Raw genomic sequence first — 20,669 nt, forward strand, 5'->3', positions numbered from 1 at the left:
CTGATTTATCTTGTGCCTCATTTTGTACCTCACTGTTTCAGTTATTTCCTCAAAGTCTCCTCAAATCTTCTCTGGATTAAGGTAGGATATAAACAGTAAGACTTTATTGCGGACTTGACGGGTTTTGCTCTTTACACAGTGTGTGCTGAGGCAATTCAGCATATTCTTTCAAATCTTTAAGACAGAAGCTTTCTGTCTAGGAGACAGTGGTTCCAAAATACACACCTCAGAATCACCTTAGAGGTCAGGTGCAGTGGTTCACGCCTGTAACCCCAGCACTTTGGGAGGCCGAAGGGGGCGGATCTCTTGGGGCCAAGAGTTCAAGACCAATCTGGCCAAGACAGCAAAACCCCGTCTCTCCTAAAAATACATACATATATATATATATATATATATGGCCAGGCATGGTGGCACACACTTGTAGTCCCAGCTACTCAGGAGGCTGAGGCATGAGGATCACCTGAACCCAGAAGGCAGAGGTTACAGGAAGCCAAGAATGTGCCACTGCACTCCAGCCTGGGTGACAGAGCAAGACTCTGTTTCAAAAAAAAACCAAAAAAAAATCACCTTAGAGACTTTAAAAAGGCTCTAATTCAGGTCTGGAGCAAGCCCCAGGAATATGTAATTTTAAAGTTTTCAAAACCACTGCTTCTGAAGCAGCCAGCCCAGCTCCTGGCCGTGGAGCAGTGTTTAAGAATCTCTGGCCTAGAAACATAAAAAAGGAGGCCATTAGTTATAAAAATGAGTATCAAATTCCTTTACGAAGTATGATTTTCTAAATAAATAAACCTCAACTTTACTCAGCTGATGTGCTTCAGAAACAGTGGTGTAAATCCAAATCGCAAATCAAACCCATTCAAATCACCAGGGCAAAGGGTAGACAGAACACCGCAGTGAAGTTTTCTAAAAAATCAAGACCGCCCTTACTTACTCGGTCTTGGAGTTTGGCTTTTCTTATAGTGGTCACTCCTGAAGTAAACGTCCATGTAATAAAGAGATCCCAAGCTCCTCTTGGTAACCCACCTGTTTTAAATCACAGTAGGCACACCAACAAGGTCACAGAGGCTGCCTACTGGGAGTTTTTTGCATCAGCTCTACCTAAGAAGTCACCCCTGATTCCACTAGAGGGTGCTCTTTCCCTGGCCTGGACTGTCTCCTACACTCTGAGGCAGTGTAGTCAGTGTTAGACAGAGATCTATCTTTAACCAGGCACTGAAAGCAGATGTGTGAGGAAGAGTGGTCATGTGACAACACGCATTATCAGTGCTCCTGGGTCTCCAGACACACTGGCTGCTGTTCAGCCCCAGGCGGTAAAGACCCACAAACCACCTCTGCAATTTTTATTCCAAAGTAGACAACAGGCTCAGAAGGTGCAGCATGAGGGTTCATCAAAGCCAACCGCTGTCAAGTGTGGAAACGCACTGGTGCACACCACGAAAATGTCCTATCAGTCCCTGCATGATGGGTGTGGGGACTTCTGCCTCCCAGAGTTCAAATCCAAATGGCTCAGCTGCTCCTTGCAGACCTTCCTCCCAAGAGTGCTGTCTGGCAGGATCCTTGGGTGCCTGTCGCAGTCTCAGAATCCATTTTATGGACTATCAAGAGCCCCGTGCTAGGTCCCTGGCACCGCAGTGGTGCTGCATGTAATGGAAACGTCATCATGCCTCCCCAAAGCTAGATCTGGGTCTAAAGATGCTGCAAACACTGGGTCCATACCCCCACCACTGCTTTCACACTGGCAGGGCCCCAGCCCTTTTTAGGAGTCACCTCCTAAAAAGATCCCTCTTTCCTTGGAAACCTAAGCCCCATTTGGCCAGGAGGGATAGGAAGAATGGAAATCTCATCTGACCAAAAGTGTGAAATCAGCACCCAGAAAACTCAGTTAACAATCTGGACAACTGAGAAAACTCCCCAGAGGGGCTCTGCCACAGACTCGCCTGAAAAGACCAACATGGCTATAGAGCGGGTGGGAGGGGAACAAGGGAGTTGAAGAGGAACACAGACAAGAAGGGAAATAAGACAGAAGACAGTTCAAGTGACAAGGAACTAACACAGAGAGCAGGTGGAGCAGCACAACCAAAGGGGGGTTAATAGTGAGCAGGTTTCCAGTTCTAAAGGATTTTGAGTGTCATGTCTGGCCATGAAGCTACTGTGCCCAGGGCTGGCAAAGCCTGTGGTAAATGAGAAAATACACTCACCAGGTCTTTCTGGGACTTTCAGTGATTAATCACGTTAGATGGACTTCAAGATACACTGGCTTTATAATAAATTCCACAACACACCAGTATTAGTACAGCCTGAATCCAGGGCTGGTCAGAGAATGGAAAAGGTGGCAGTCCCTGAAAACAGAGTGTTACAAGGACATACACACTAGAGATGTCTCCAAGGTGACATCTGCCCACACTGGCTGCGCAAAATGGGGGTCTGGCTGGCAAGTGCTAATATATTTCAGGGAAGAGAAGAAAACCAAAGAATTAGAGATGTTGAAACTAGGGCTGAGACTGTAATTGGCAAATCACAAATCTTTGCTCACAACTCCTTTCTGAGGGGCAAAGGCCCCCAAGGCCTGATCACAGGTGCTAAGCCGCAGTCTCTGAACCTTAAAAACCAACCACTCTATTAACAACTAGAAAAAAATCAGTGACTAGGGTCAAGACTGAACACTGCCAGGGAGTAACACTGGTCTCACTTTAGACACCCAACTGCAGTGTGGAAAATCTTACTTGTTATCGTCAACAGCACTGCCATCTTGTTTCCCCTAGGTAGCTGCTTCCAGGGAAAGGCGACAAGTACAGCAGTTAGTCATCTACATGTCACTGGGGTGCAGGGGAGGTGGCCAGGAGCACAAGCATGTGAATGTGAATGACCTACTGTTTAATATAATGGGTGTGAGAAAATGAGGACTCTTTCCTCTCCTTTTCACTTTTGCTCCAGCCTATCAGGGGCCAGAAAGGCCGGATGGTGACAAGGTTTGAACTGTGTAGACACAGGCCTCACTTTGGACACATTCCCAGGGCGCGCATCAGCTGTGTGAACAAAGTCACCCAAGTCATTCTTTCCCTCCCCCAGTAAGAGCGAGAGTGAGACGGAACTGGGACTTCTTCCATTCCCTAAGCACTGCGCATCCTGGTTGCACTAGCTCCCCCTCCAAGACGTCACAGAAAACAGAGCAAGTTGGCAACTAGATCACAATCACTCCTGAGTGTCTTCACAGTTAAGACAGGCACACGTCTCAAAAGGCAGCCTCTGGACCCCCCACCCCCGTTTTCACGCGCACAGACACACACACTCGCACGCTGTGGGAATGCTGTTCAGCCGCTGAGTGTGGCTGGCTCATGTCAGGTAGTGCACCACGAGGAACATGACCGTAAGGGTCACCAGCATCCCACCGATCATGAAGTACTTGTCCTGGAAAGCCCGCTTCTCGATGAGCCGCATCACTGTGTTGGACAAGCCCAGCATGTTGGCAATGTCGAGGATCTTCTTCTGAGTGCCCTGAGGCAGAAAGAACAAACAAACAAACATCAAGTTGCTTTGCCAAGGGTGGGTGAATGTCATCAGGAGACGGAGTTTTGCCAACAGACATTCTCTTGGTCATGCCCAGAACACACAGAAAGCAATGTCAGCCAAAAATAGGGCCACTTTCATGTGGTCGACTGATTTTTGATCAAGGTACCAGAGCAGTGCAAAGTAGAAAGAAAAGTCTTTCCCACAAACGATGCTGGAATGACTGACTATATATCACAGATATGTATTTTTTATATACATATGTATCACTCTCTTTTTCTTTTCCCCAAGACGGAGTCTTGCTCTGTTGCCCAGGCTGGAGTGCAGTGGCGCAATCTTGATTCACTGCAACCTCTGCCTCCTGGGTTCAAGCAATTCTCCTGCCTCAGCCTCCCGAGTAGTTGGCATTGACAGGCAATGTGCCACCACACCCGGCTAATTTTTGTATTTTTAGTAGAGATGGGGTTTCACCATATTGGTCAGGCTGTTCTCAAACTCTTGACCTTTGATCGCCTGCTTCAGCCTCCCAGTGTTGGGATTACAGGCATGAGCCAGTGTGCTGGCCCTATATGTATCTCTCTTACAGTTATGTATATAAAAGCTGAACCTCAATTCACATTATATGTAAAAATTAATTTGAGATGGGTCAAGAATTAAACATAAAAGCGAAAACCACAATTAAACCTTCTAGAAAAAAACAGGAGAGTATCTAAAAACTGCAAACAGGCCAGGTGCAGTGGTCATCCTTGTATCCCAACACTTTGGGAGGCAGGGGTGGGAGGACTACTTAAGGCTGGGAGTTTTAGATCAGCCTGGGCAATGTAGTGGAAAACCCTGTCTCTCAAAAAAAAAAAAAAAAAAAGTTAGCCAGGTATGGTGGTGTGTACCTGTGGTTTTAGCTACTTAGGAGACTAAGATGAGAGAATCACTTGAGCCCAGGAGTTCAAGGCTGCAGTGAGCTGAGATCACACCACTGCACTCCAGCCTAGGCGACAGAGCAAGGCCCTGTCTTAAAAAAATACATACATAAATACATACTGAAGACAATGATGTCATTAGTCAGAAGATAAATGAACGAATTATGGTATACCTGCACCAAAGGAATACTGCTTCACAATAAAAAGTACCTGACTGCCAACATGGAACAAAATACCTAACAATGGGAACGAACCTTGAAACATAACTAGGAGGAAGAAGCCACACAGAAGAGAGTAGTGTGAACACCTTTATATCAAGTTGAGTAACAAGCAAAACTCATCCATGGTGAAATAAATCACAACAGTGGCTGCCTGGGGCAGAGGGGTCAACTGAGTGGGAAGGGGTCTGAGGGATCTTTCAGGGGTGATGAAATGGTCTGGACCTTGATGGGAGGTGAGTTACAAAAGTGGATGCATTTGCCAAAATTCACTGAACTGTCAAAATATCACCTGTACACCTTACTGTCTGTAAATTATATCTCAACAAAAATACTTAAAATTAGAATATTTTATACTAAAAAAGAGGCAACATAAAAAAACTTGTTCTCGGCTCTCGAGTTCCAATAATCCTTGATACCAACCTATTTACTTTAGAGAGTAGACTTTGGGTTTTCTTCTGAGTACAAGGGGTGGGTTGGGTCCATATTTACAAGAGGGTCTGAAGTGGGAAAAGACAGAAAGACACCAACACAATGACCTAAAACCCCTTCCTTTTTTTTTTTTTGACATGGGAGTTTTGCCCTTGTTGCCCAGGCTGGAGTGCAATGGTGCGATCTTGGCTCAGCCTCCTGGCTCAAATGATTCTCCTGCCTCAGCCTCCCAAGTATCTGGGATTACAGGCATGCACCACCACATCTGGCGCTAATTTTGTATTTTTAGTAGAGATGGGGTTTCTCCATGTTGGTCAGGCTGGTCTTGAACTCCTGACCTCAGGTGATCCACCCACTGTGGCCTCCCAAAGTGCTGGGATTACTGGCATGAGCCACTGTGCCTGGCCCTAAAACCCTTTCTATAAACGGCATCAGCCACTACCAGAACAAAAAGGGCATTGTATTCCTAAACCAGCAGCCCAAACCATCCAGCCTGCCCTTTCCTACTGTTTTCTGATTTTCAGCTTAAAGCATGTTCAACTTATTAAGTAACAACTGTCAGTGAATGCCGGGTAGACCCCAAGTCACTCAGCACATATCACCCACTGCAACTTGTATGGATGGCATCAAACCTCATGCCTCATATGCTTTTTCTTTTCTTTCTTTTTTTTTTTTTTAATAAATACACATTAATGAGCAACTGAGAGAAGCTAGGGAAGTGAGATCAACGTTAGGTATCACGGACAGGAATCCAAACTCTACCTTCTGCCCAGACAGCAATTAACAAGCCTCAGTTAGAGAAATTACAGGTCAAACTTCATTGCCATTAGAGATCAGAGAAATGTTTTTTTCCAAGATAGTGATAATACAAATTAGACTCTTGCTAAAGTCCTGCTTAGCTCTGAATACACAGATTATTTCATCACCGTATGAAGCTAAGAATCAACCTTCTAAATCACTTGAAAATGACCATAAATTTCAAAACATGTATTCATTCTCGGCCACAAATTGGTCCTAGCCAGAGTACTTCAGCCTAGCCCCTTCATGCCTGCTCCTATGTTCCTTTAGAATGGTGTAGGTGAAAAATCCCCTGACAGAGATAGGGTGGGAGGTGGGTGGAGGGAATCAAGACAAACACCAAGTAGCCACAGGTGTGCAGAGGAAAGTGATTAGAAACCTTGTCTCAACCTCCAGCCACCTCCCAGCCTTCCCTTCTGGTATCAGTGTGAGTGTCGAGGGGTGTGCAGATGCCCCAGTGCGGCCAGACTTCAGTGGGAAGCTAGTATGTGCCTTAACAGGACACTCTAATCCCCACTGGCTCTTCATCAGTATGACGAGGAGTTTGGTCCTAAAAGGCCTCTAGTGTTTTTCTGAGATATGAAAAGGAGAGTAGCAGTTTTCTAAAGAAAGGGCAGACTAATCAACATGTATCAGTTCAGATCACTGCAGGTGGCTCTCATGAAAGGGGAGAGCCCAGCAGGCTGCTGGAGACCACCCTTCCAGGCCATCTGAGACACTGCAACTGTCAGTAGGAGGCGAGTGTCACTTGCAGCTTGCCTGACCCTCTCCCCCGTAGAGATGGCAGGGACTGTTCAGAAACGTACTGAAGTCCTGTGGAGCTGACAGGCTCAATGTGGTCCAACAAAAACTAAGATAAAGCTCACACTTCCGAGTGACTGTTTCTCACAGTTCAGTGGCTGGGAGTGCTTCATTCACAGGGGACCACACCCTGATAACAGACAGAGCCCACACCCTATTATCCATTAGGGCTGATACAGGAAAAGGGCAGAGGCTGAAACATCATGACTGACATCAGAGTCTGTGTAATGTTTCTGTAAACCACTCCCAGGAGCTAAGTCTCAGCAGCGCCAACTGACCAGGGCTTCTAGGAATACCCGAGAATAGAGTGAAGAGTCGCTGGGATCACCAGCACAGGCTTTAGAAGCTCTAATCTCCTGCAAACAACCAAGTGGCCCTAACACTGCACGGTGGGGATTCAGTTACTGAAATACAAAAGGTTTCAGTTATAAGGCAGTCCACAGTAGGGGTCCTAAGGGAAAGCCACCTTAGAGTGAGGTACCAAAGGAAAGCCACGTCTTCATTCTTCCAAGAATAGATTCTGCAACACAATTTCTCAGCCTGTCATTGGACCCCTCGTAGTAGCAGTCACTTTCACGGTAAGTTCAGTAAATGGGAAAAGACTTGGATACTAAGAGAGGCCACTTTACGGTTTCTTTCAAGCACTGGCAAAGGAACTGGGTTCAGTCTCACAGTAACTCAACTCCAACAGAAAGGATCCCAAACTCAAGGGCTCTGTCGTGTCCTCAAAATATCACAATTTGAGGACACATAATCAAAACATAAACACAGATACTGAACTATTGGATGAGGCTATAACAACAGGCCTTCTCCCTGTCCCCCAGCAGGGACCCCACCTTCAAGGTCAGTCTCTGGTTCCTCAGTCCATCTAAAATATTGTGCCCATCTAAAATGAGGTCATCCACGCCGTGGTGAATTTTCTGGAGGGAGGAGTTAAACTGCAGTGATTCGTCCATTGGTATGGTGGTGTCAGAGTCCTGGGAAAGAAACACAGGCACTTGATTAACTTGGCTTGTCAGTCAGTCAGCTCCTGGGGTCTGACTGCTCCGTCTGCTGGCCGAGGCTGAGCCTGAACAGCCAGAGGGGATGGTGCAAGAATCAGCAGAACTAACGGATAAAGACGCCATGCAAAGGCCTGGGGTGGCATCTGTCCACACAGAAGAGAATTTCCTCAGATTTGTCACTCTTGAAATGAGTTCCACTCTACAAGTAGCATTCATTCTTGCCTCTGTATCATTATCTCCACTTAGGAAGAGCTATTCCTTCAAGATCTCATTGGGTGTCTCATAAAGGCCTTCTCTGACTACTCACTAACCTAGCTTGTTCCAAATCTTCCTTTCCGTGGCTTCCCCTTAATGTAATGTTAAATGTTTGTTTTTGTCCTTTAGCTATTTTATCTACAGTTTAACTCTCCAAGTAGACTTAAGGATTGACTAGGGATAAAGGAGGCTGTGCTTCTGCATTTTCTTTTTTTTTTTGAGACAGGGTCTCCCTCTGTCACCCAGGGTGGACTGCAGTGGTGCGATCTCAGTTCACCGCAACCTCAGCTTCCTGGACTCAAACAATTCTCCCACCTCAGCTTTCTGAGTAGCTGGGACCACAGGTGCATGCTACCATGTTCAGTTTTTGTTTTTGTATTTTTGGTAGAGACAGGGCTTCACCATATTGCTCGGGCTGGTCTTAAACTCCTGTGCTCAAGCAATCTGTCCGTAAGCCTCCCCATTTTACAGATGAAAAAATGCCCAGAGAGGTAGAATGACTTGTCCAAGATCACAGAGCTGGTAAGAAGTCCAGTGGACGTGGGAGTCTGGGTACTGAGCGCAGGGCCTGCCCTGTTACCCATACTGTAGAGAGAAACACCAACAGCCATCCTGGTGGCTCTACCTGTGCACTGAAAGTGGACTACAGACAGGAGCCAGGTCCTCACCAGCTATGAGAGTGTCCTGTCTCTTTTCCACCAATCACAAACTCTCCTGCCAAGTAGTATTGGGGTTTGTTTTGGTTTTTTTTCTTTTTTGAGACAGGGTCTCATTCTGTCACCCAGGCTCGAGTGCAGACTTGACCTCCCAGGCTTAAGTGATCCTCCTATTTCAGCCTCCCGAGTAGCTGGGACTACAGGCGCACGCCACCATGCCTGGCTAATTTTTATATATTTTTTTGTAGAGATGAGGTCTCACCATGTCACCCAGGATGGTGAACTCCAGAACAATCTGCTGCCTTAGTCTCCCAAAGTGCTGGGATCACAGGCACGTGCCGTTGCGCCCGGCCCTACTAGTGCTGTTTTTACCCCAAACGCCAGTTTCAATTGTCAAAAAAATAAAAAAGGTATGCCACCGTTTCTTTGCTGCTCAGATTCGGAATCATTTTGCCCATGTGCGTTTTCAACTGCCCCTGCTAAAGGGGAGCTCCTCACAGGCAGGAGTCAGGTTTTTTAATTTCCTCATGCATTTTACTCCTAGCCCTTGAATTCACTAGTGTTCTGCATGCAGCTGAAGCTCAGTGCGTCAAAAGACAGCAGTGTTTCAAAGGCTCAATTAGAGACTTCCCTTCAGTAATCTGACAAGCACTTATGGAATGTTGTTTATATACAAATCTTCTTACCCTCCTATCTAAAACGGTATGGCTGATGGGCCATTATCTCTCAGAAAAATGTATTATAGCTCCAGATGGTAGAATGACCAGGAAGAAGTTTCATCTGGCAAGTCAATGTTTATTAGGAATCGACAGCATCACGCCAGGCTGGCAAAAAAGCAAAATAATCCTGACCGATTATCCTTGGCCTAAAAAAGGCCTGAATGCTATATCATAAGGATGTAAAATCCAAGCAACATCTTTTAGTGTGTCTTATCGTTCATTAAATTTTTGAACTGTTAAACACTGTGACTTGCCTGCTTACTCTGGAGAGCAACACTATGTAGGCACATTCTGCAACACTGGGGCAATTTGTTGCAAAGCAAGGACGCAGCATCGAGGGTTAAACACACAAAGCGGGAAACGATGCAAATTTTAAAGACAGGCTTAAAAAGCTAACAGCTCTTTAGAAAATAAATCTCTGTAAAAACCAAAATACAGAAAGCCAAAGCACACTTCACCTAGTGGAATATATTATATAAGACACAGAAAAGGCCAGTATGTTCCACAGCCATGTGCAGGAAATGATCCGGTTAGGGACCATGGGTTCTGAGAAATCAAACGTGCAAACCAACACACTTTCAGGCAGACTCACACAAGCAGTCCATCTAACCCTAAACATCTGTTAACAAATTCCTCCAAACTGCTGCTCAGACTAGAGGCAGAAACATTTTAATGCACCTGACATTGGAACAACACACGTACTCGGTGCAATGGCAACTGCCCGCAGGCAGCTTTGAAACGCTGCCTTCTCTACAAATGGCGTTAAGTTCTAATCATCTGTCTCTATCTGATCAGAAAAATGTTTCCACCATGTGAACTTCCACGTTTCTGTCTCAGACCAGTCCAACCAGGTAATTTTCACCTCTGCCTATTCCCCTTCAATTTAACTGCTTCCTCTTCAGGTTTTTGTCTTAGAAAAAGAGATTTCTCTGTCTAGGGCTAGTCTCTGCGGCAATGCACAAAGTTCCTGTCATTTCCAGTTGGTTTCCTCTTCATCAGTCTTCTTCAGACACCCCCTAAAACAGATGACGCTGAGATCTGAACCCTGTCAAGTGCAGGCCGACCCTCACCGCATGCCTGGCTTACGTTAGTGGTGAAGGTTCGAGACAGAAGCTCTTCTCGCTGCCTCTCCTGCTGTTCCCTTGCATGGCGCCGATGCTGGAAGTTTCTGAGAGCAGTCTGCAGGTGCTGGACATCATACTTTAACTGGTCAACCCGACTGGAATTGATGGAGAAAGAGATTAAATTCCAGGAACTCAGGTCAGTAGAGTCTGAGGGGGCCAGGCTTTGTACTGAGGAAAAGACGGCGTTTCCTTACTTCTCCCTACACCACCCCACAATATACTCCCCCTGCCCCCCGCCACTGCAAGATCTGATTTTGATCAATGATGTTGAAAGTAAAGAAGTAATTTGTGGTTAAAGTGAGATGGTAGCATGCAAGATTCCGGCAGCTTGACTTCAGTATCTGCTGCTCTCTGATTCTGGATGCATGACAGGGAACAGGGGACAGGAAGCAGGTTCGCTGACCTCTTCATGACCTTCTATGGAGTATATTGCTCTCCTGGAAGACGCCCAAAGGCATCTTTGAGGCAAAGCATCCACACAGTTTCATAAAACTTTTGGAAACGGGCACTGGGGGTAGAGGTGGAGAGGGCGGTTTCATTTTAATTTCATGGTGGACTATCAAACGTTAGATCAGTATTTCATTATAGGTGGACTGATTGAAGTGATTTTTCATTTCAACCCAAGAAAAACCCAGCCGGAACCAAAGAGCAGAACAAAACTCCATGGCAACATTAGGCTTCAGGTGGCCATGGGTCTACTCAGAAAAACAGAACTGGAGGCAAAATTTCAAAACGACACCAAAGAGGTAAGGAGTCGCAAGGCCTCTGAGTCACAAACCTCAAAGGCTATTTATTTTGAGGGGGTATCACTCAAATAGAATTGTGGCCTTTGGGGGGGCTTTTTATTTGCTTAGTCTTATCTTTTCAACATGTACGTGGGTTTTCAGAATATTCTATTGCCTCCCCCTTCGAGAAAAGCCTGTCTTGCCAGGCCTGGAGTATGAGAGCCATGTCAGAGGTCAGCACTTACAGTTTGGCATTCTGCCTTTTGTTAGGGGGCTCCTTGCTGGATAAAATCTCCAGGCGTTCTAGATGGCTGAATATCTGGTCTATGCTTGCTTGGATTTCGTTTTCTACTACTGCACAAAAGAGAAAAAAGAATAATTGCTGGAAAAAAGATAGTGAATTTAAATTAGAATGATAAATCACACATTTTTTCAATATCCAATAAACTAGAAACACATATTTCAAAAGGAGAAAAATGTATACACTAATGAATAACAAAAAAATTCAAGTTATGCTGTAAATGTTGTTTTGAAAAAAGTACATGTATATAGCTGTTAATGACATAACAATGCCAATTTTTTTTTAAAAAGCTGAAGGTAAATCTGTAGAAATAAATTTCCTACTTTTAGAAAATAAACATGTAAAGATTGTCCAAATAAATACTTTAAGCTAAACTTTCTGTTATAGGTCTCTTTTCCTTTGGGATTCTCAGACATGGATTATAAATAACTAGTAAAAAGACTGCCAATTGAATTCTCTATAGTAATGAGGCTTCTTTTTTAATTTAAAAAATAAAAAAAAGCATAAAGGAAGGGGAAGATTAGTATGTGAAACATACAGAGAACAATTCCCTTAAGGCTTTCTGTAAGAATGGGTGGGCTGAGCAATGCTGACGTTCCCAAAATAGACCAAATATCAATAGGAAAGGCCCAGGAAAGAGTCCACAGAGGTAACGAGATATGATAAATACGGTCATTTTCCTTATCCCTTCTGATAAGACTGGCAAAATGACCTCTTTCCATTTCTAATCATATAACAATGAGATTGTTGAGAAGGCAAACGAAGTCCGATGAACAAAGAAGCGAAAATGTGCACAAAAGAAAGCATCCAGACTGCTTCTTGCCCCATAAAGAAGTGACAGCAGTGACACTGCCCTTCCTAAGCCTTTGCGCCCACAGTGAACAAAGAGAGTTGAGATTAGAACAAGATGGGGCACAGAACCAAGAGCAGAGCAGCTTTTGAAGCTGTGAAAGGAGACGTGAGAGAACAGGAGGAATGGGCCCAGCGGGAGCCCAGCAGTGAGGTGGGAAGGCAGCCCCCGCAGGTGGTGTCCATATGACCGACTCAGAAAAAGGACCTTTCTTTAGAATAGAACCCCCACTACCGCCCCGCAGAAAAAAACCCAAAAAATCAGCATGCTTTTCAAAAGAAACCATGCGGTGGGAACCAAACTAATTAATATTGCTGTTCGTTTCTAAATAATCCTCCTAAAAAGCCACAGTTCTCAGTTCAGAAGAAATGGCCAATTCCAGTTAAACATCTCTGAATTTTTATGGAGTACATTCCTCTAAGGACTAGGTAATTAGATTAAGACAGATGGAGGCAAGTGCTTCCATTCCCATAGGGCCATGTCAGGTTGAGTGGAGGGGTAATGGGGGATAAGACTTGTGGGATTCCAAAGGGCAGACTCGGGAAATCAGTGACTTTGCCATAGGGTTTTTCTGTCCACCCTAACAACAAAACTCATTCCACGCTGAATCATTAAGCCCCCGAGGCAGAGTGCAGTCAGGAAACCCAGCCCATTAGCACCCTGTCATCAGAGAAAGGACTCTGGCCTCCACAGTTAATTACTCACAGTGCACAGACTGCTTGTCTGCCGTCTCCAGGCGTCCCATGCGAGACTGGATCTCATGGACCTGCCTATCAAAGGAAGAGGGAGGAAATGAGTGATATGGGAGTAATCAACAGCGCTTCAGTCAGGAAAGACAATCTTTCTGATGCCAACATGTAACTGATTTAAACTGACAGCACCACCAAACTGTAAAATTTGTATGTGGCACTTTAGGCCCCACGTTTTGGCATGGTTTCTAATATCTTAACTACTACTAACAACACTGATAGGCAGATTGTGGGTGCTTACCATATCCAAGATACTTCGTCAAGTCAATAACCCTATGAGGCAAGTACCACTATCATCCTCATTTCATAAATAAAACATAAGTCCAGAAAGGTTATGTAACTCGTTCAAGGTCACACAGCAAGTGATAAACCTCTAATTGGACCCAGCCAATCCTACTCTCTGTTCTATGACCCAATGTGCTAAGCACTGGCCTGTACTAGGAAGAGTCAAAGGGCAAGGGAGATATAATCCTTGTCCTTCAGAAACAACGTAATTAGGAATGACAGGCTGGGTGGACATGAACAAGCCCTGAGAAGATCTACAAGAGAAGCAATACACATAAATGTAAACAAACAGAAAGGGGACTGCTCTGCACAGCGGTGTCACATGCAAACAGAGAGAGGGGTGGGGCTGAGAAAGAGAAATCAGGTTAAGTTTTGTGGACGGAGAGAGTTCTGAGCATCACTTTTGAAGAAAGGAGGCATCATTTGGTGAAGGAAGATAGAAGAAAATGATATGCAAAAATTCATACAAGACATGTCATGTGGATTAAAAGCAGGGTGGGCTGCTTGAAAGAGAATCAGGTCAAGGGAGAGGAAGATGAAGTAACTCACTGCAGGAAACCATTAAAAGGAAGGTACTGAAAGACAGGGACTGCCTGTTTGGGAAACATCCTTCCCTGACAATATGAAGGAAAGAAACTGCCATCTCATTTGGAAATGCAACGCTACAGCCTGGATCTGGGTCACACTCTCTGGAGGCTTCCCAAGCCTCCTCAAGACCCTTCCTAGTGGTCCTCCATGATCACTCCTTGGGATACTGCTTATGCTGGGCACACCATCCACTTCCTGGTGCTCACCCAAGTTGAGCCCACGTGAAGGGGGCCTGCTGGGCTCTCATATCATCCCCAGCCCTGAAGGAAAGGTCGGTAACCTTTCTCCACAGTGAGTACTGCAAACCATGACCCCAAATTTACCAGTGCCAGACAGGCACCCAACTTTGGCTTCAGCTTGTGCCCAGTCTTTTCCAGGGTTTCCCTGTGGCCTCCAGACATGCCCTCGGGCACCAGAAGAAGCTGGGTGAGCTGTCAAATGGCTCCCTAGAGTGCTCCTAGGCCTGTAGCCCTGAGAAGCAACTAGAAATCACTACTAGAGTCCAAGACCAGACCATTGCTTCCGGAAAGTAAGTGCGGGATATTCTGGGATGATGCAGGGGTGTGGAGGTAAGGGGGCTGATGTAGGAATGCCACCTGAAGTAGCTGACATCTGAATCAGGGCAACCATGGGAACAGGTATAGGGGACTGGATGGTAACGGGAATGGAAAGGAGAATTAGGACTCTAATGAAGTCCTGATGTAGGCTGTGAGCTAAATTTTCAATGGTGACTTAACAGAAAAATCTGAAAGTTGGTAATATTACCAACAGAAAGTGACATAATAAAAAGGTGGGGGAGGCAAAGAATAGCCAAGACCACTCTGAAGGAGGAGGCAGAGGAATGACTTGTCCCACCTACCATTACGACTTAAAAAGCAGCAACAATGGAAACAATATGGTGGCAGTGCAGGTACAGACAAGGAAAGGCAAACCCGACACCTGACCCAAGACGAAAGAGAGAGCCAGATGCAGCCCCATGTATTTGGGAGCTTTTGAAAAACAGACTACAATCAATGCCAACTGCTCTGATTTGTTATCCATACAGAAAAAGGACACCTCAGGTAACACACAAAAATAAACTCAAGCTCGCTTAAAACCTACATGGGAAAAGCAGAGCTTTCAAACTTTCTGAAGAAAATACAGACGGGCATAAATGACCTAGGTTACAGAAGGATTTCCTATATAAGACAAAAATTCCAAAACTACCCACCCCAACAAAACCCACAGACTGCAAAGGAAAAAATGGATACAACAAAAAACTTCTGTACACCAAAGCCACAAAATCAATAAATAAATGAATGGCACAGACTGGAGGATATCTGTAGCAGATTAACAAAGGATTGATGTGCAGAAAATATACAGAGAATTGTTACATATCAATAGGAAAAGTCAAACAAAGCATTTTTTTTTTCTTAATGAAGGGCAAATGACAGAAAAGAAAACCCAAATGGTCAATCGACATACAAAATGTCAATCAACTAGGAAAACACAAATGAAAAGCAATGAGGTCACATTTCTTTAGTCCATTAAACTGACAAATATTTTAAAGGTTGAAGACAGATGCATTAATAAGGATATAGGGAAAACAAAACTCTCATACCCAGCTGGATTATAAATTGGTAAAATGCTAAAAATGCTAACAATAACTAGTAGAATAAAGCATATATCCATCCTATGGCCCAGCACTTTGAGGAATATGTCCTAGAGCAGTCCTGGCATAAACTGAGGAGATATGCATGGCAGGGATGTTCATCAAAGCACTTTTGTACAGTCCCATAACCCACTGACTTTTCCCATCCAATCTCTATTTGCTTTGAACCAATTAGAGAAGATGTAGCCGATAACACAATTCCAATCGCTACTTTTCATGCTAAGAAAAGATAAACATGAAACAACAAAGCAAGTATGAATGGTAAGGTGGGAACTACTGAAGTGCAAAATCTGTTTCAAACTGAACTGGGAATTCTGCCAACACAACAGGGTGGCTGGAAGTCAATTAGAAACAGGTGATACACAAGCATGACTTGGGAGCATGGACATGAGGAAAAAGAAGTCAGCTGGCACGGTGGCTCAAGCCTGTAATCCCAGCACTTTGGGAGGCCGAGGCGGGTGGATCACAAGGTAAGAGAACGAGACCATCCTGGTCAGCATGGTGAAACCCCGTCTCTACTAAAAATACAAAAAATTAGCTGGGCATGGTGGCGCGTGCCTGTAATCCCAGCTACTCAGGAGGCTGAGGCAGGAGAACTGCCTGAACCCAGGAGGCGGAGGTTGAGGTGAGCTGAGATCGTGCCATTGCACTCCAGCCTGGGTAACGGGAGTGAAACTCCGTCTCAAAAAAAAAAAAAGAAGTCTTAGCCCTCCCCAGCATAGGGTCCATGGGGGGCTTGGGTGATAATATAACAGAGCAGAGAAATAGTAGCAAATAAGCCAGGGTCACTGCAGCTGTCTCTAAAAAAGGTTTACAGAAGATCTAGGAAGAATTTTTGAATGGAAGTATTTTTTAAATGTTCATGAAAATACTCACCATCCCACCCCCAACCCCCATAATACACATCTACGAAGCATCCAGGCTGCCTCTGACCACTGTGAGCATGAAAATGCTGTGTAACCTATACAGTATCACGTGTTTGTTGTTACATTACATAAAAGTAGTGGCAACAATCTGGTCATTTTCTTTTCACTCACCTTGCCTTTACATTCAGCTCATTAAAGGGCAAAATCTATCAAGGAAAAAAAATGGTCTTAAGGTAATAGTTCTCAAGCCCAAGTGCTTATCGAAATCACCTGGGGGGCCTGTTAAATGTAGTGCTTCTTGTGCCCTGGACATACTGAGTCAGAATCCCTAGCAATAAGGTCTAGAACAGGGGACTGATCTTGGACTACATAGGGGACAAATGTGGGCACCTTTACAATCACTGGGATCTCAAAAATAGAAGTTGGCTACTAGCTCATCTATAAAGTTCATCTAAATGAAATATTTAAGTGTAAAATGTTTATTCTGTTTTTCATCTTTTATTTTCATTCATTAATTGTTCAGGTAAGTTCAGGAGTTTTCAAGTAACTTTAAAATGTCAATCTAATTCCAATGTACTCAGTGTATTCAGGGCCATGGCAAGAGATAACCACAAACTGGGTTCAAAGTTCCAGTAAAATTAGTATGCTCAGCTACTGTTGTGTCAACTCAGCTACAATCGTTAATTTCTGCAGTTCCAAAAATTAAATTCACTGCTGGTGCTCTCCAGACTCCACGTGTTTCCTGTGAAAGTAATTCAGTCACCAGTTCTGTATCATGGAACTGAAAGGAGCGTTACAGTTTAACCAGCCCACACTATAACAGCACTCTAAGGATGAGGAAAAACAAGGATGTCTAGAACCAGAACTCCCACTCCTAGCGCAGCACTTGAGAAAAAAGAAGATACTGCAGCATGAAACAAGGTAAACTCCTCGAGGGCACGGCTGTGCTGCCAGCACTGAGAACAGTACATAGCACATAGCAGGTGCTCAATAAATATTCATTGAATGAATGAGTGTCAGGGTAATAGAGAGCCTGATAATTATGAAGAAAGCTACACTGCAGCTTGTTTTGATAAATTGTACTGGAACACAGGTACTCAATTAGTTTACATATTATGTATGGCTGTTTTCCCGATAAAACAGCAGAGCAGTCACTACCGAGACTGTATAGACAACAAAGCCTAAAATATTTACTATCTTAAAACTGATCCTTAACAGAAAAAACTGGCAAACTGCTAGAGTCCAAGGGTGCGTTGCTGGAGCTAGAGGCCTACAGAGTTTATCTACACTCCGCACACCTTGTTTGGGGCACCATTTAGTATTCCTCTTCCAAGCTACGAAGATTTCTCTGTGATTATCTGCACTGAAAACAGGTAACAGTCTAAGACTCTCTAAACAAAATTATTCTTGACTATAAAATGGGTCATGGCCTTCTTGGCAACATCCTTTAGCTAAATTAACTAGATAAGACCATACATAACAGATTAACTTCAAGGCACTACTATGCGCATTGTGCCCTGCTACTATAAAAGATCTGCCCTTTCTCAGTAACATGAACACAGTTTTGCTTCATGCTTTTTCTAAATGACTCAGAGGCTAGTTTAAGTCCCTTCCTATAATGTTTATGTGAGAATAGGGCTCCCCAGTGTAAAAGAAAATTGTCATTACAAAGTAGGTTCTGTATTTTCGCCACCCAAATGAAACTCTTCATCGCCAAAATAAAAGAAACCCATAAACTTAGAAAATGAAAGCGTAAGACGATCATCATCCTCTTATTCCTAATGGTCAGGGCCTTTCATTTCCAGGCCTTGGGAGTGTCATTTTAAGTGTTTTAATCAACAAAACTACAGCATAAGTTTGAAAGTTCTTAATAGGATTCTTAACAGGATAGGTATATACCTCAAAAAATTGAGAAGAGGAACTAAAACTTGTACATGAGCGTTCACAGCAGTTATTATTCTCAATAGCCCATCAACAGATGAATGGATAATAAAATGTGGTAGATACATACAACAACTATTCAGTCATAAAATGGAATGAAATTCTGATAACAGGCTACAAGATAGATGAACTCAGAAAACATTAAGTGAAATAAGCTAGATACAAAAGGAGAAATTCTGTACGACTCCACTTACATAAAGTATCTAGAATAGGTAAATTCACAGAGAGAAGTAGAACAGAGGTTACTAGGTGCTCTGGAAGGAAGAAATGAAGTGCCTGATTAATAACCACAGTTTGGAATGATGAAAAATTTCTGAAAATGGATCGTAGTGATATAAGTTGTGAATGTACTTAATGTCACTGAATTGTACACTTAAAGATTGTTAAAATAGTAAATCTTATGTTGTGTATATTTTACAATAAAAAAAAATCATAACATTCTGTCCCCCCAAAATAGAGTAAGTATGGCCCCATTACCATACTCAACTACGTATCTCAGCAAGTTCCAAAAGTGCAGGACGATGCGAATAAAGGACACTACCAAGGAATTTATTTAAGTTGTGAAAAGCTAAACTAAAATTCGATTTCCTTAGCGATAACCTGTAACCAGATATGATTAACAAGTAAGTAATAGTGAATGCTATGTGGACGGCAATTTCTTTGTACCATAAAAATGTGGTCTTTAGTATAAATCAAGTAAAAATACAAATATTTTCCCGTACGTGCCTTGACTCTCCAAATTAAGCAGTACACTCCTACGGGCAGGGGCCGTGTCTCCTACTCCATGTCTCCTCTCGAGCTCTACCAATCCGGAGCACCGACTAGGCGCCGGACAAAGTTTTATAACCTGCAGGTGCCACTTTCCCCTCACCCAGTTTACCCAGTAGGTAGTCACGGGCTTGCAGACCCCAGAAGCCATCTGCCCCACGTCTCCAGGCCCCAGGCTGGACCGGCTGATCTGGGCGTCCCGCCAGGGATTAAGTACTTCGGAGGCATCCCCAGCAGTGCCCTGGCAGAAAAACTCGGCCTCTTCTGCCCCAGCGGACGTCCGAGGCCCCAGCTCCAGAAGCAGGCCTCACCTGGCCTAGCCTCGCCTAGCCCCCGCCCGCTCCCCGACGCGGCCCTCACTTGTGCGTTTGCTGGTACAGGGTATCCATGTCGCCGGCCCCGCAGGCCACGGATGCGGCTCTGGCTTCCTCGAACACGTCCTCACAGCCCCACTTCCGGCTTCCGGTCTCAGGACCCTCCCTCCCCAGCCGGCCAGGGCTGCCCGCACGCGCGCCATACTAACAGTGGTTGCGAGATCGGAGAAGAGGAAGGAGAAATGAGGCCGGCGATGGAAGGATAAGTGTGGTCACAGGCTCGGTTTCACGTGAAGACCAAGGAGGTGTAGGTGTTCGCTGACGGCTAGCCTCAGTATTCGGTCAGGCATTAGGAAAGACAGTCGCGGGATACTGACTAGAAGTCCTCAGAGCAAAGTTGCAGGCGAGTAGGGACACCTGGTCTTCCCTGCCCTAGAGGGACGGGAGGTTCTTGCTTGGCTTCGCTTTAAACTATTTAATCCTGGCTCTGAAGATTTCGCTCTCCACTGGATTCCTTGGCGCATGCTTTTCCTGTCTCGCATTTGTCCACTCACTCTCCCGCCTCCTCTACCCCCCGTTCCTGTTTATCCATCCAATAAACCCACATTGAATGAGTGATTATTTTGTGTCGTGTGTAAAGTGGGGAAAACCGGTTTCCTCCTGCCCTCAGAGAGGTTCTGGTCTGGAAAAGGAAATAAGATATATATACTATAAAAAGACAAAATTACAAGAAATGTAGTTATAGATCTTAACTAGCTATTGCGATCCTAGCACCGGGCAACACCTTATTCTGTAAAATAGAATGAGTATTCTGACGAGCTGACTAAAGGAGATTTTTTTTTATAGACAGAAAAGGGCTGAAAAAAGCAGAAACAAAGAACAAGTTTCAAAGTTATTTTACTTGTATTGGTTAAAGCAGAAGGGACTTCCTTTATCATGGGGATATGGCTATTTTCCCTCTCTTCTGATTTCTCCAAAGGTCAGATGAACAGCTTAATTTTGTGGCTTCGAACTTCAGCAGGAGTGACTATTTTGGTTTGGTCTATTGGGCCTAGTGCATGAGTTCATTCCAAACCAATGGCTTTCTATAAATTTTATATATCAAGATAAACATTCTACAGGAGATTCCAAACATTCCAAAGAAATTGAGCTGAGCTGGTCTCTAGGAGGAGATTTAGGAAAGACTTAGTGAAGGGGTGG

At 44.4% G+C, this 20,669-nt stretch overlaps 1 protein-coding gene across 8 annotated transcripts; it reads right to left on the minus strand.

The window, feature by feature from the left end:
* Nucleotides 1–1,326: 1,326 nt before the first annotated feature.
* Nucleotides 1,327–20,007, minus strand: GOSR2 (golgi SNAP receptor complex member 2). Of its 8 annotated transcripts, none has more exons than XM_008996826.5 (6): nt 19,516–20,007; nt 13,013–13,077; nt 11,402–11,538; nt 10,394–10,526; nt 7,510–7,650; nt 1,327–3,495 (listed from the first exon to the last, which is right to left on the minus strand). In XM_008996826.5, exons 1-6 carry the CDS (start codon nt 19,670–19,672, stop codon nt 3,334–3,336), a joined length of 795 nt encoding a protein of 264 aa, XP_008995074.1. In that variant the 5' UTR covers nt 19,673–20,007; the 3' UTR covers nt 1,327–3,333. The 8 variants fall into 8 exon arrangements, with proteins under 8 accessions (XP_008995074.1, XP_002748176.1, XP_017827927.1 ...); XM_002748130.7 differs by having other exon boundaries at nt 11,402–11,510; nt 19,516–19,600; XM_017972438.4 differs by having other exon boundaries at nt 11,402–11,510; nt 19,268–19,600.
* Nucleotides 20,008–20,669: the final 662 nt, after the last annotated feature.

Source organism: Callithrix jacchus, chromosome 5 (genome assembly GCF_049354715.1).
Source record: "Callithrix jacchus isolate 240 chromosome 5, calJac240_pri, whole genome shotgun sequence".
Lineage (NCBI taxonomy): Eukaryota > Metazoa > Chordata > Mammalia > Primates > Cebidae > Callithrix > Callithrix jacchus.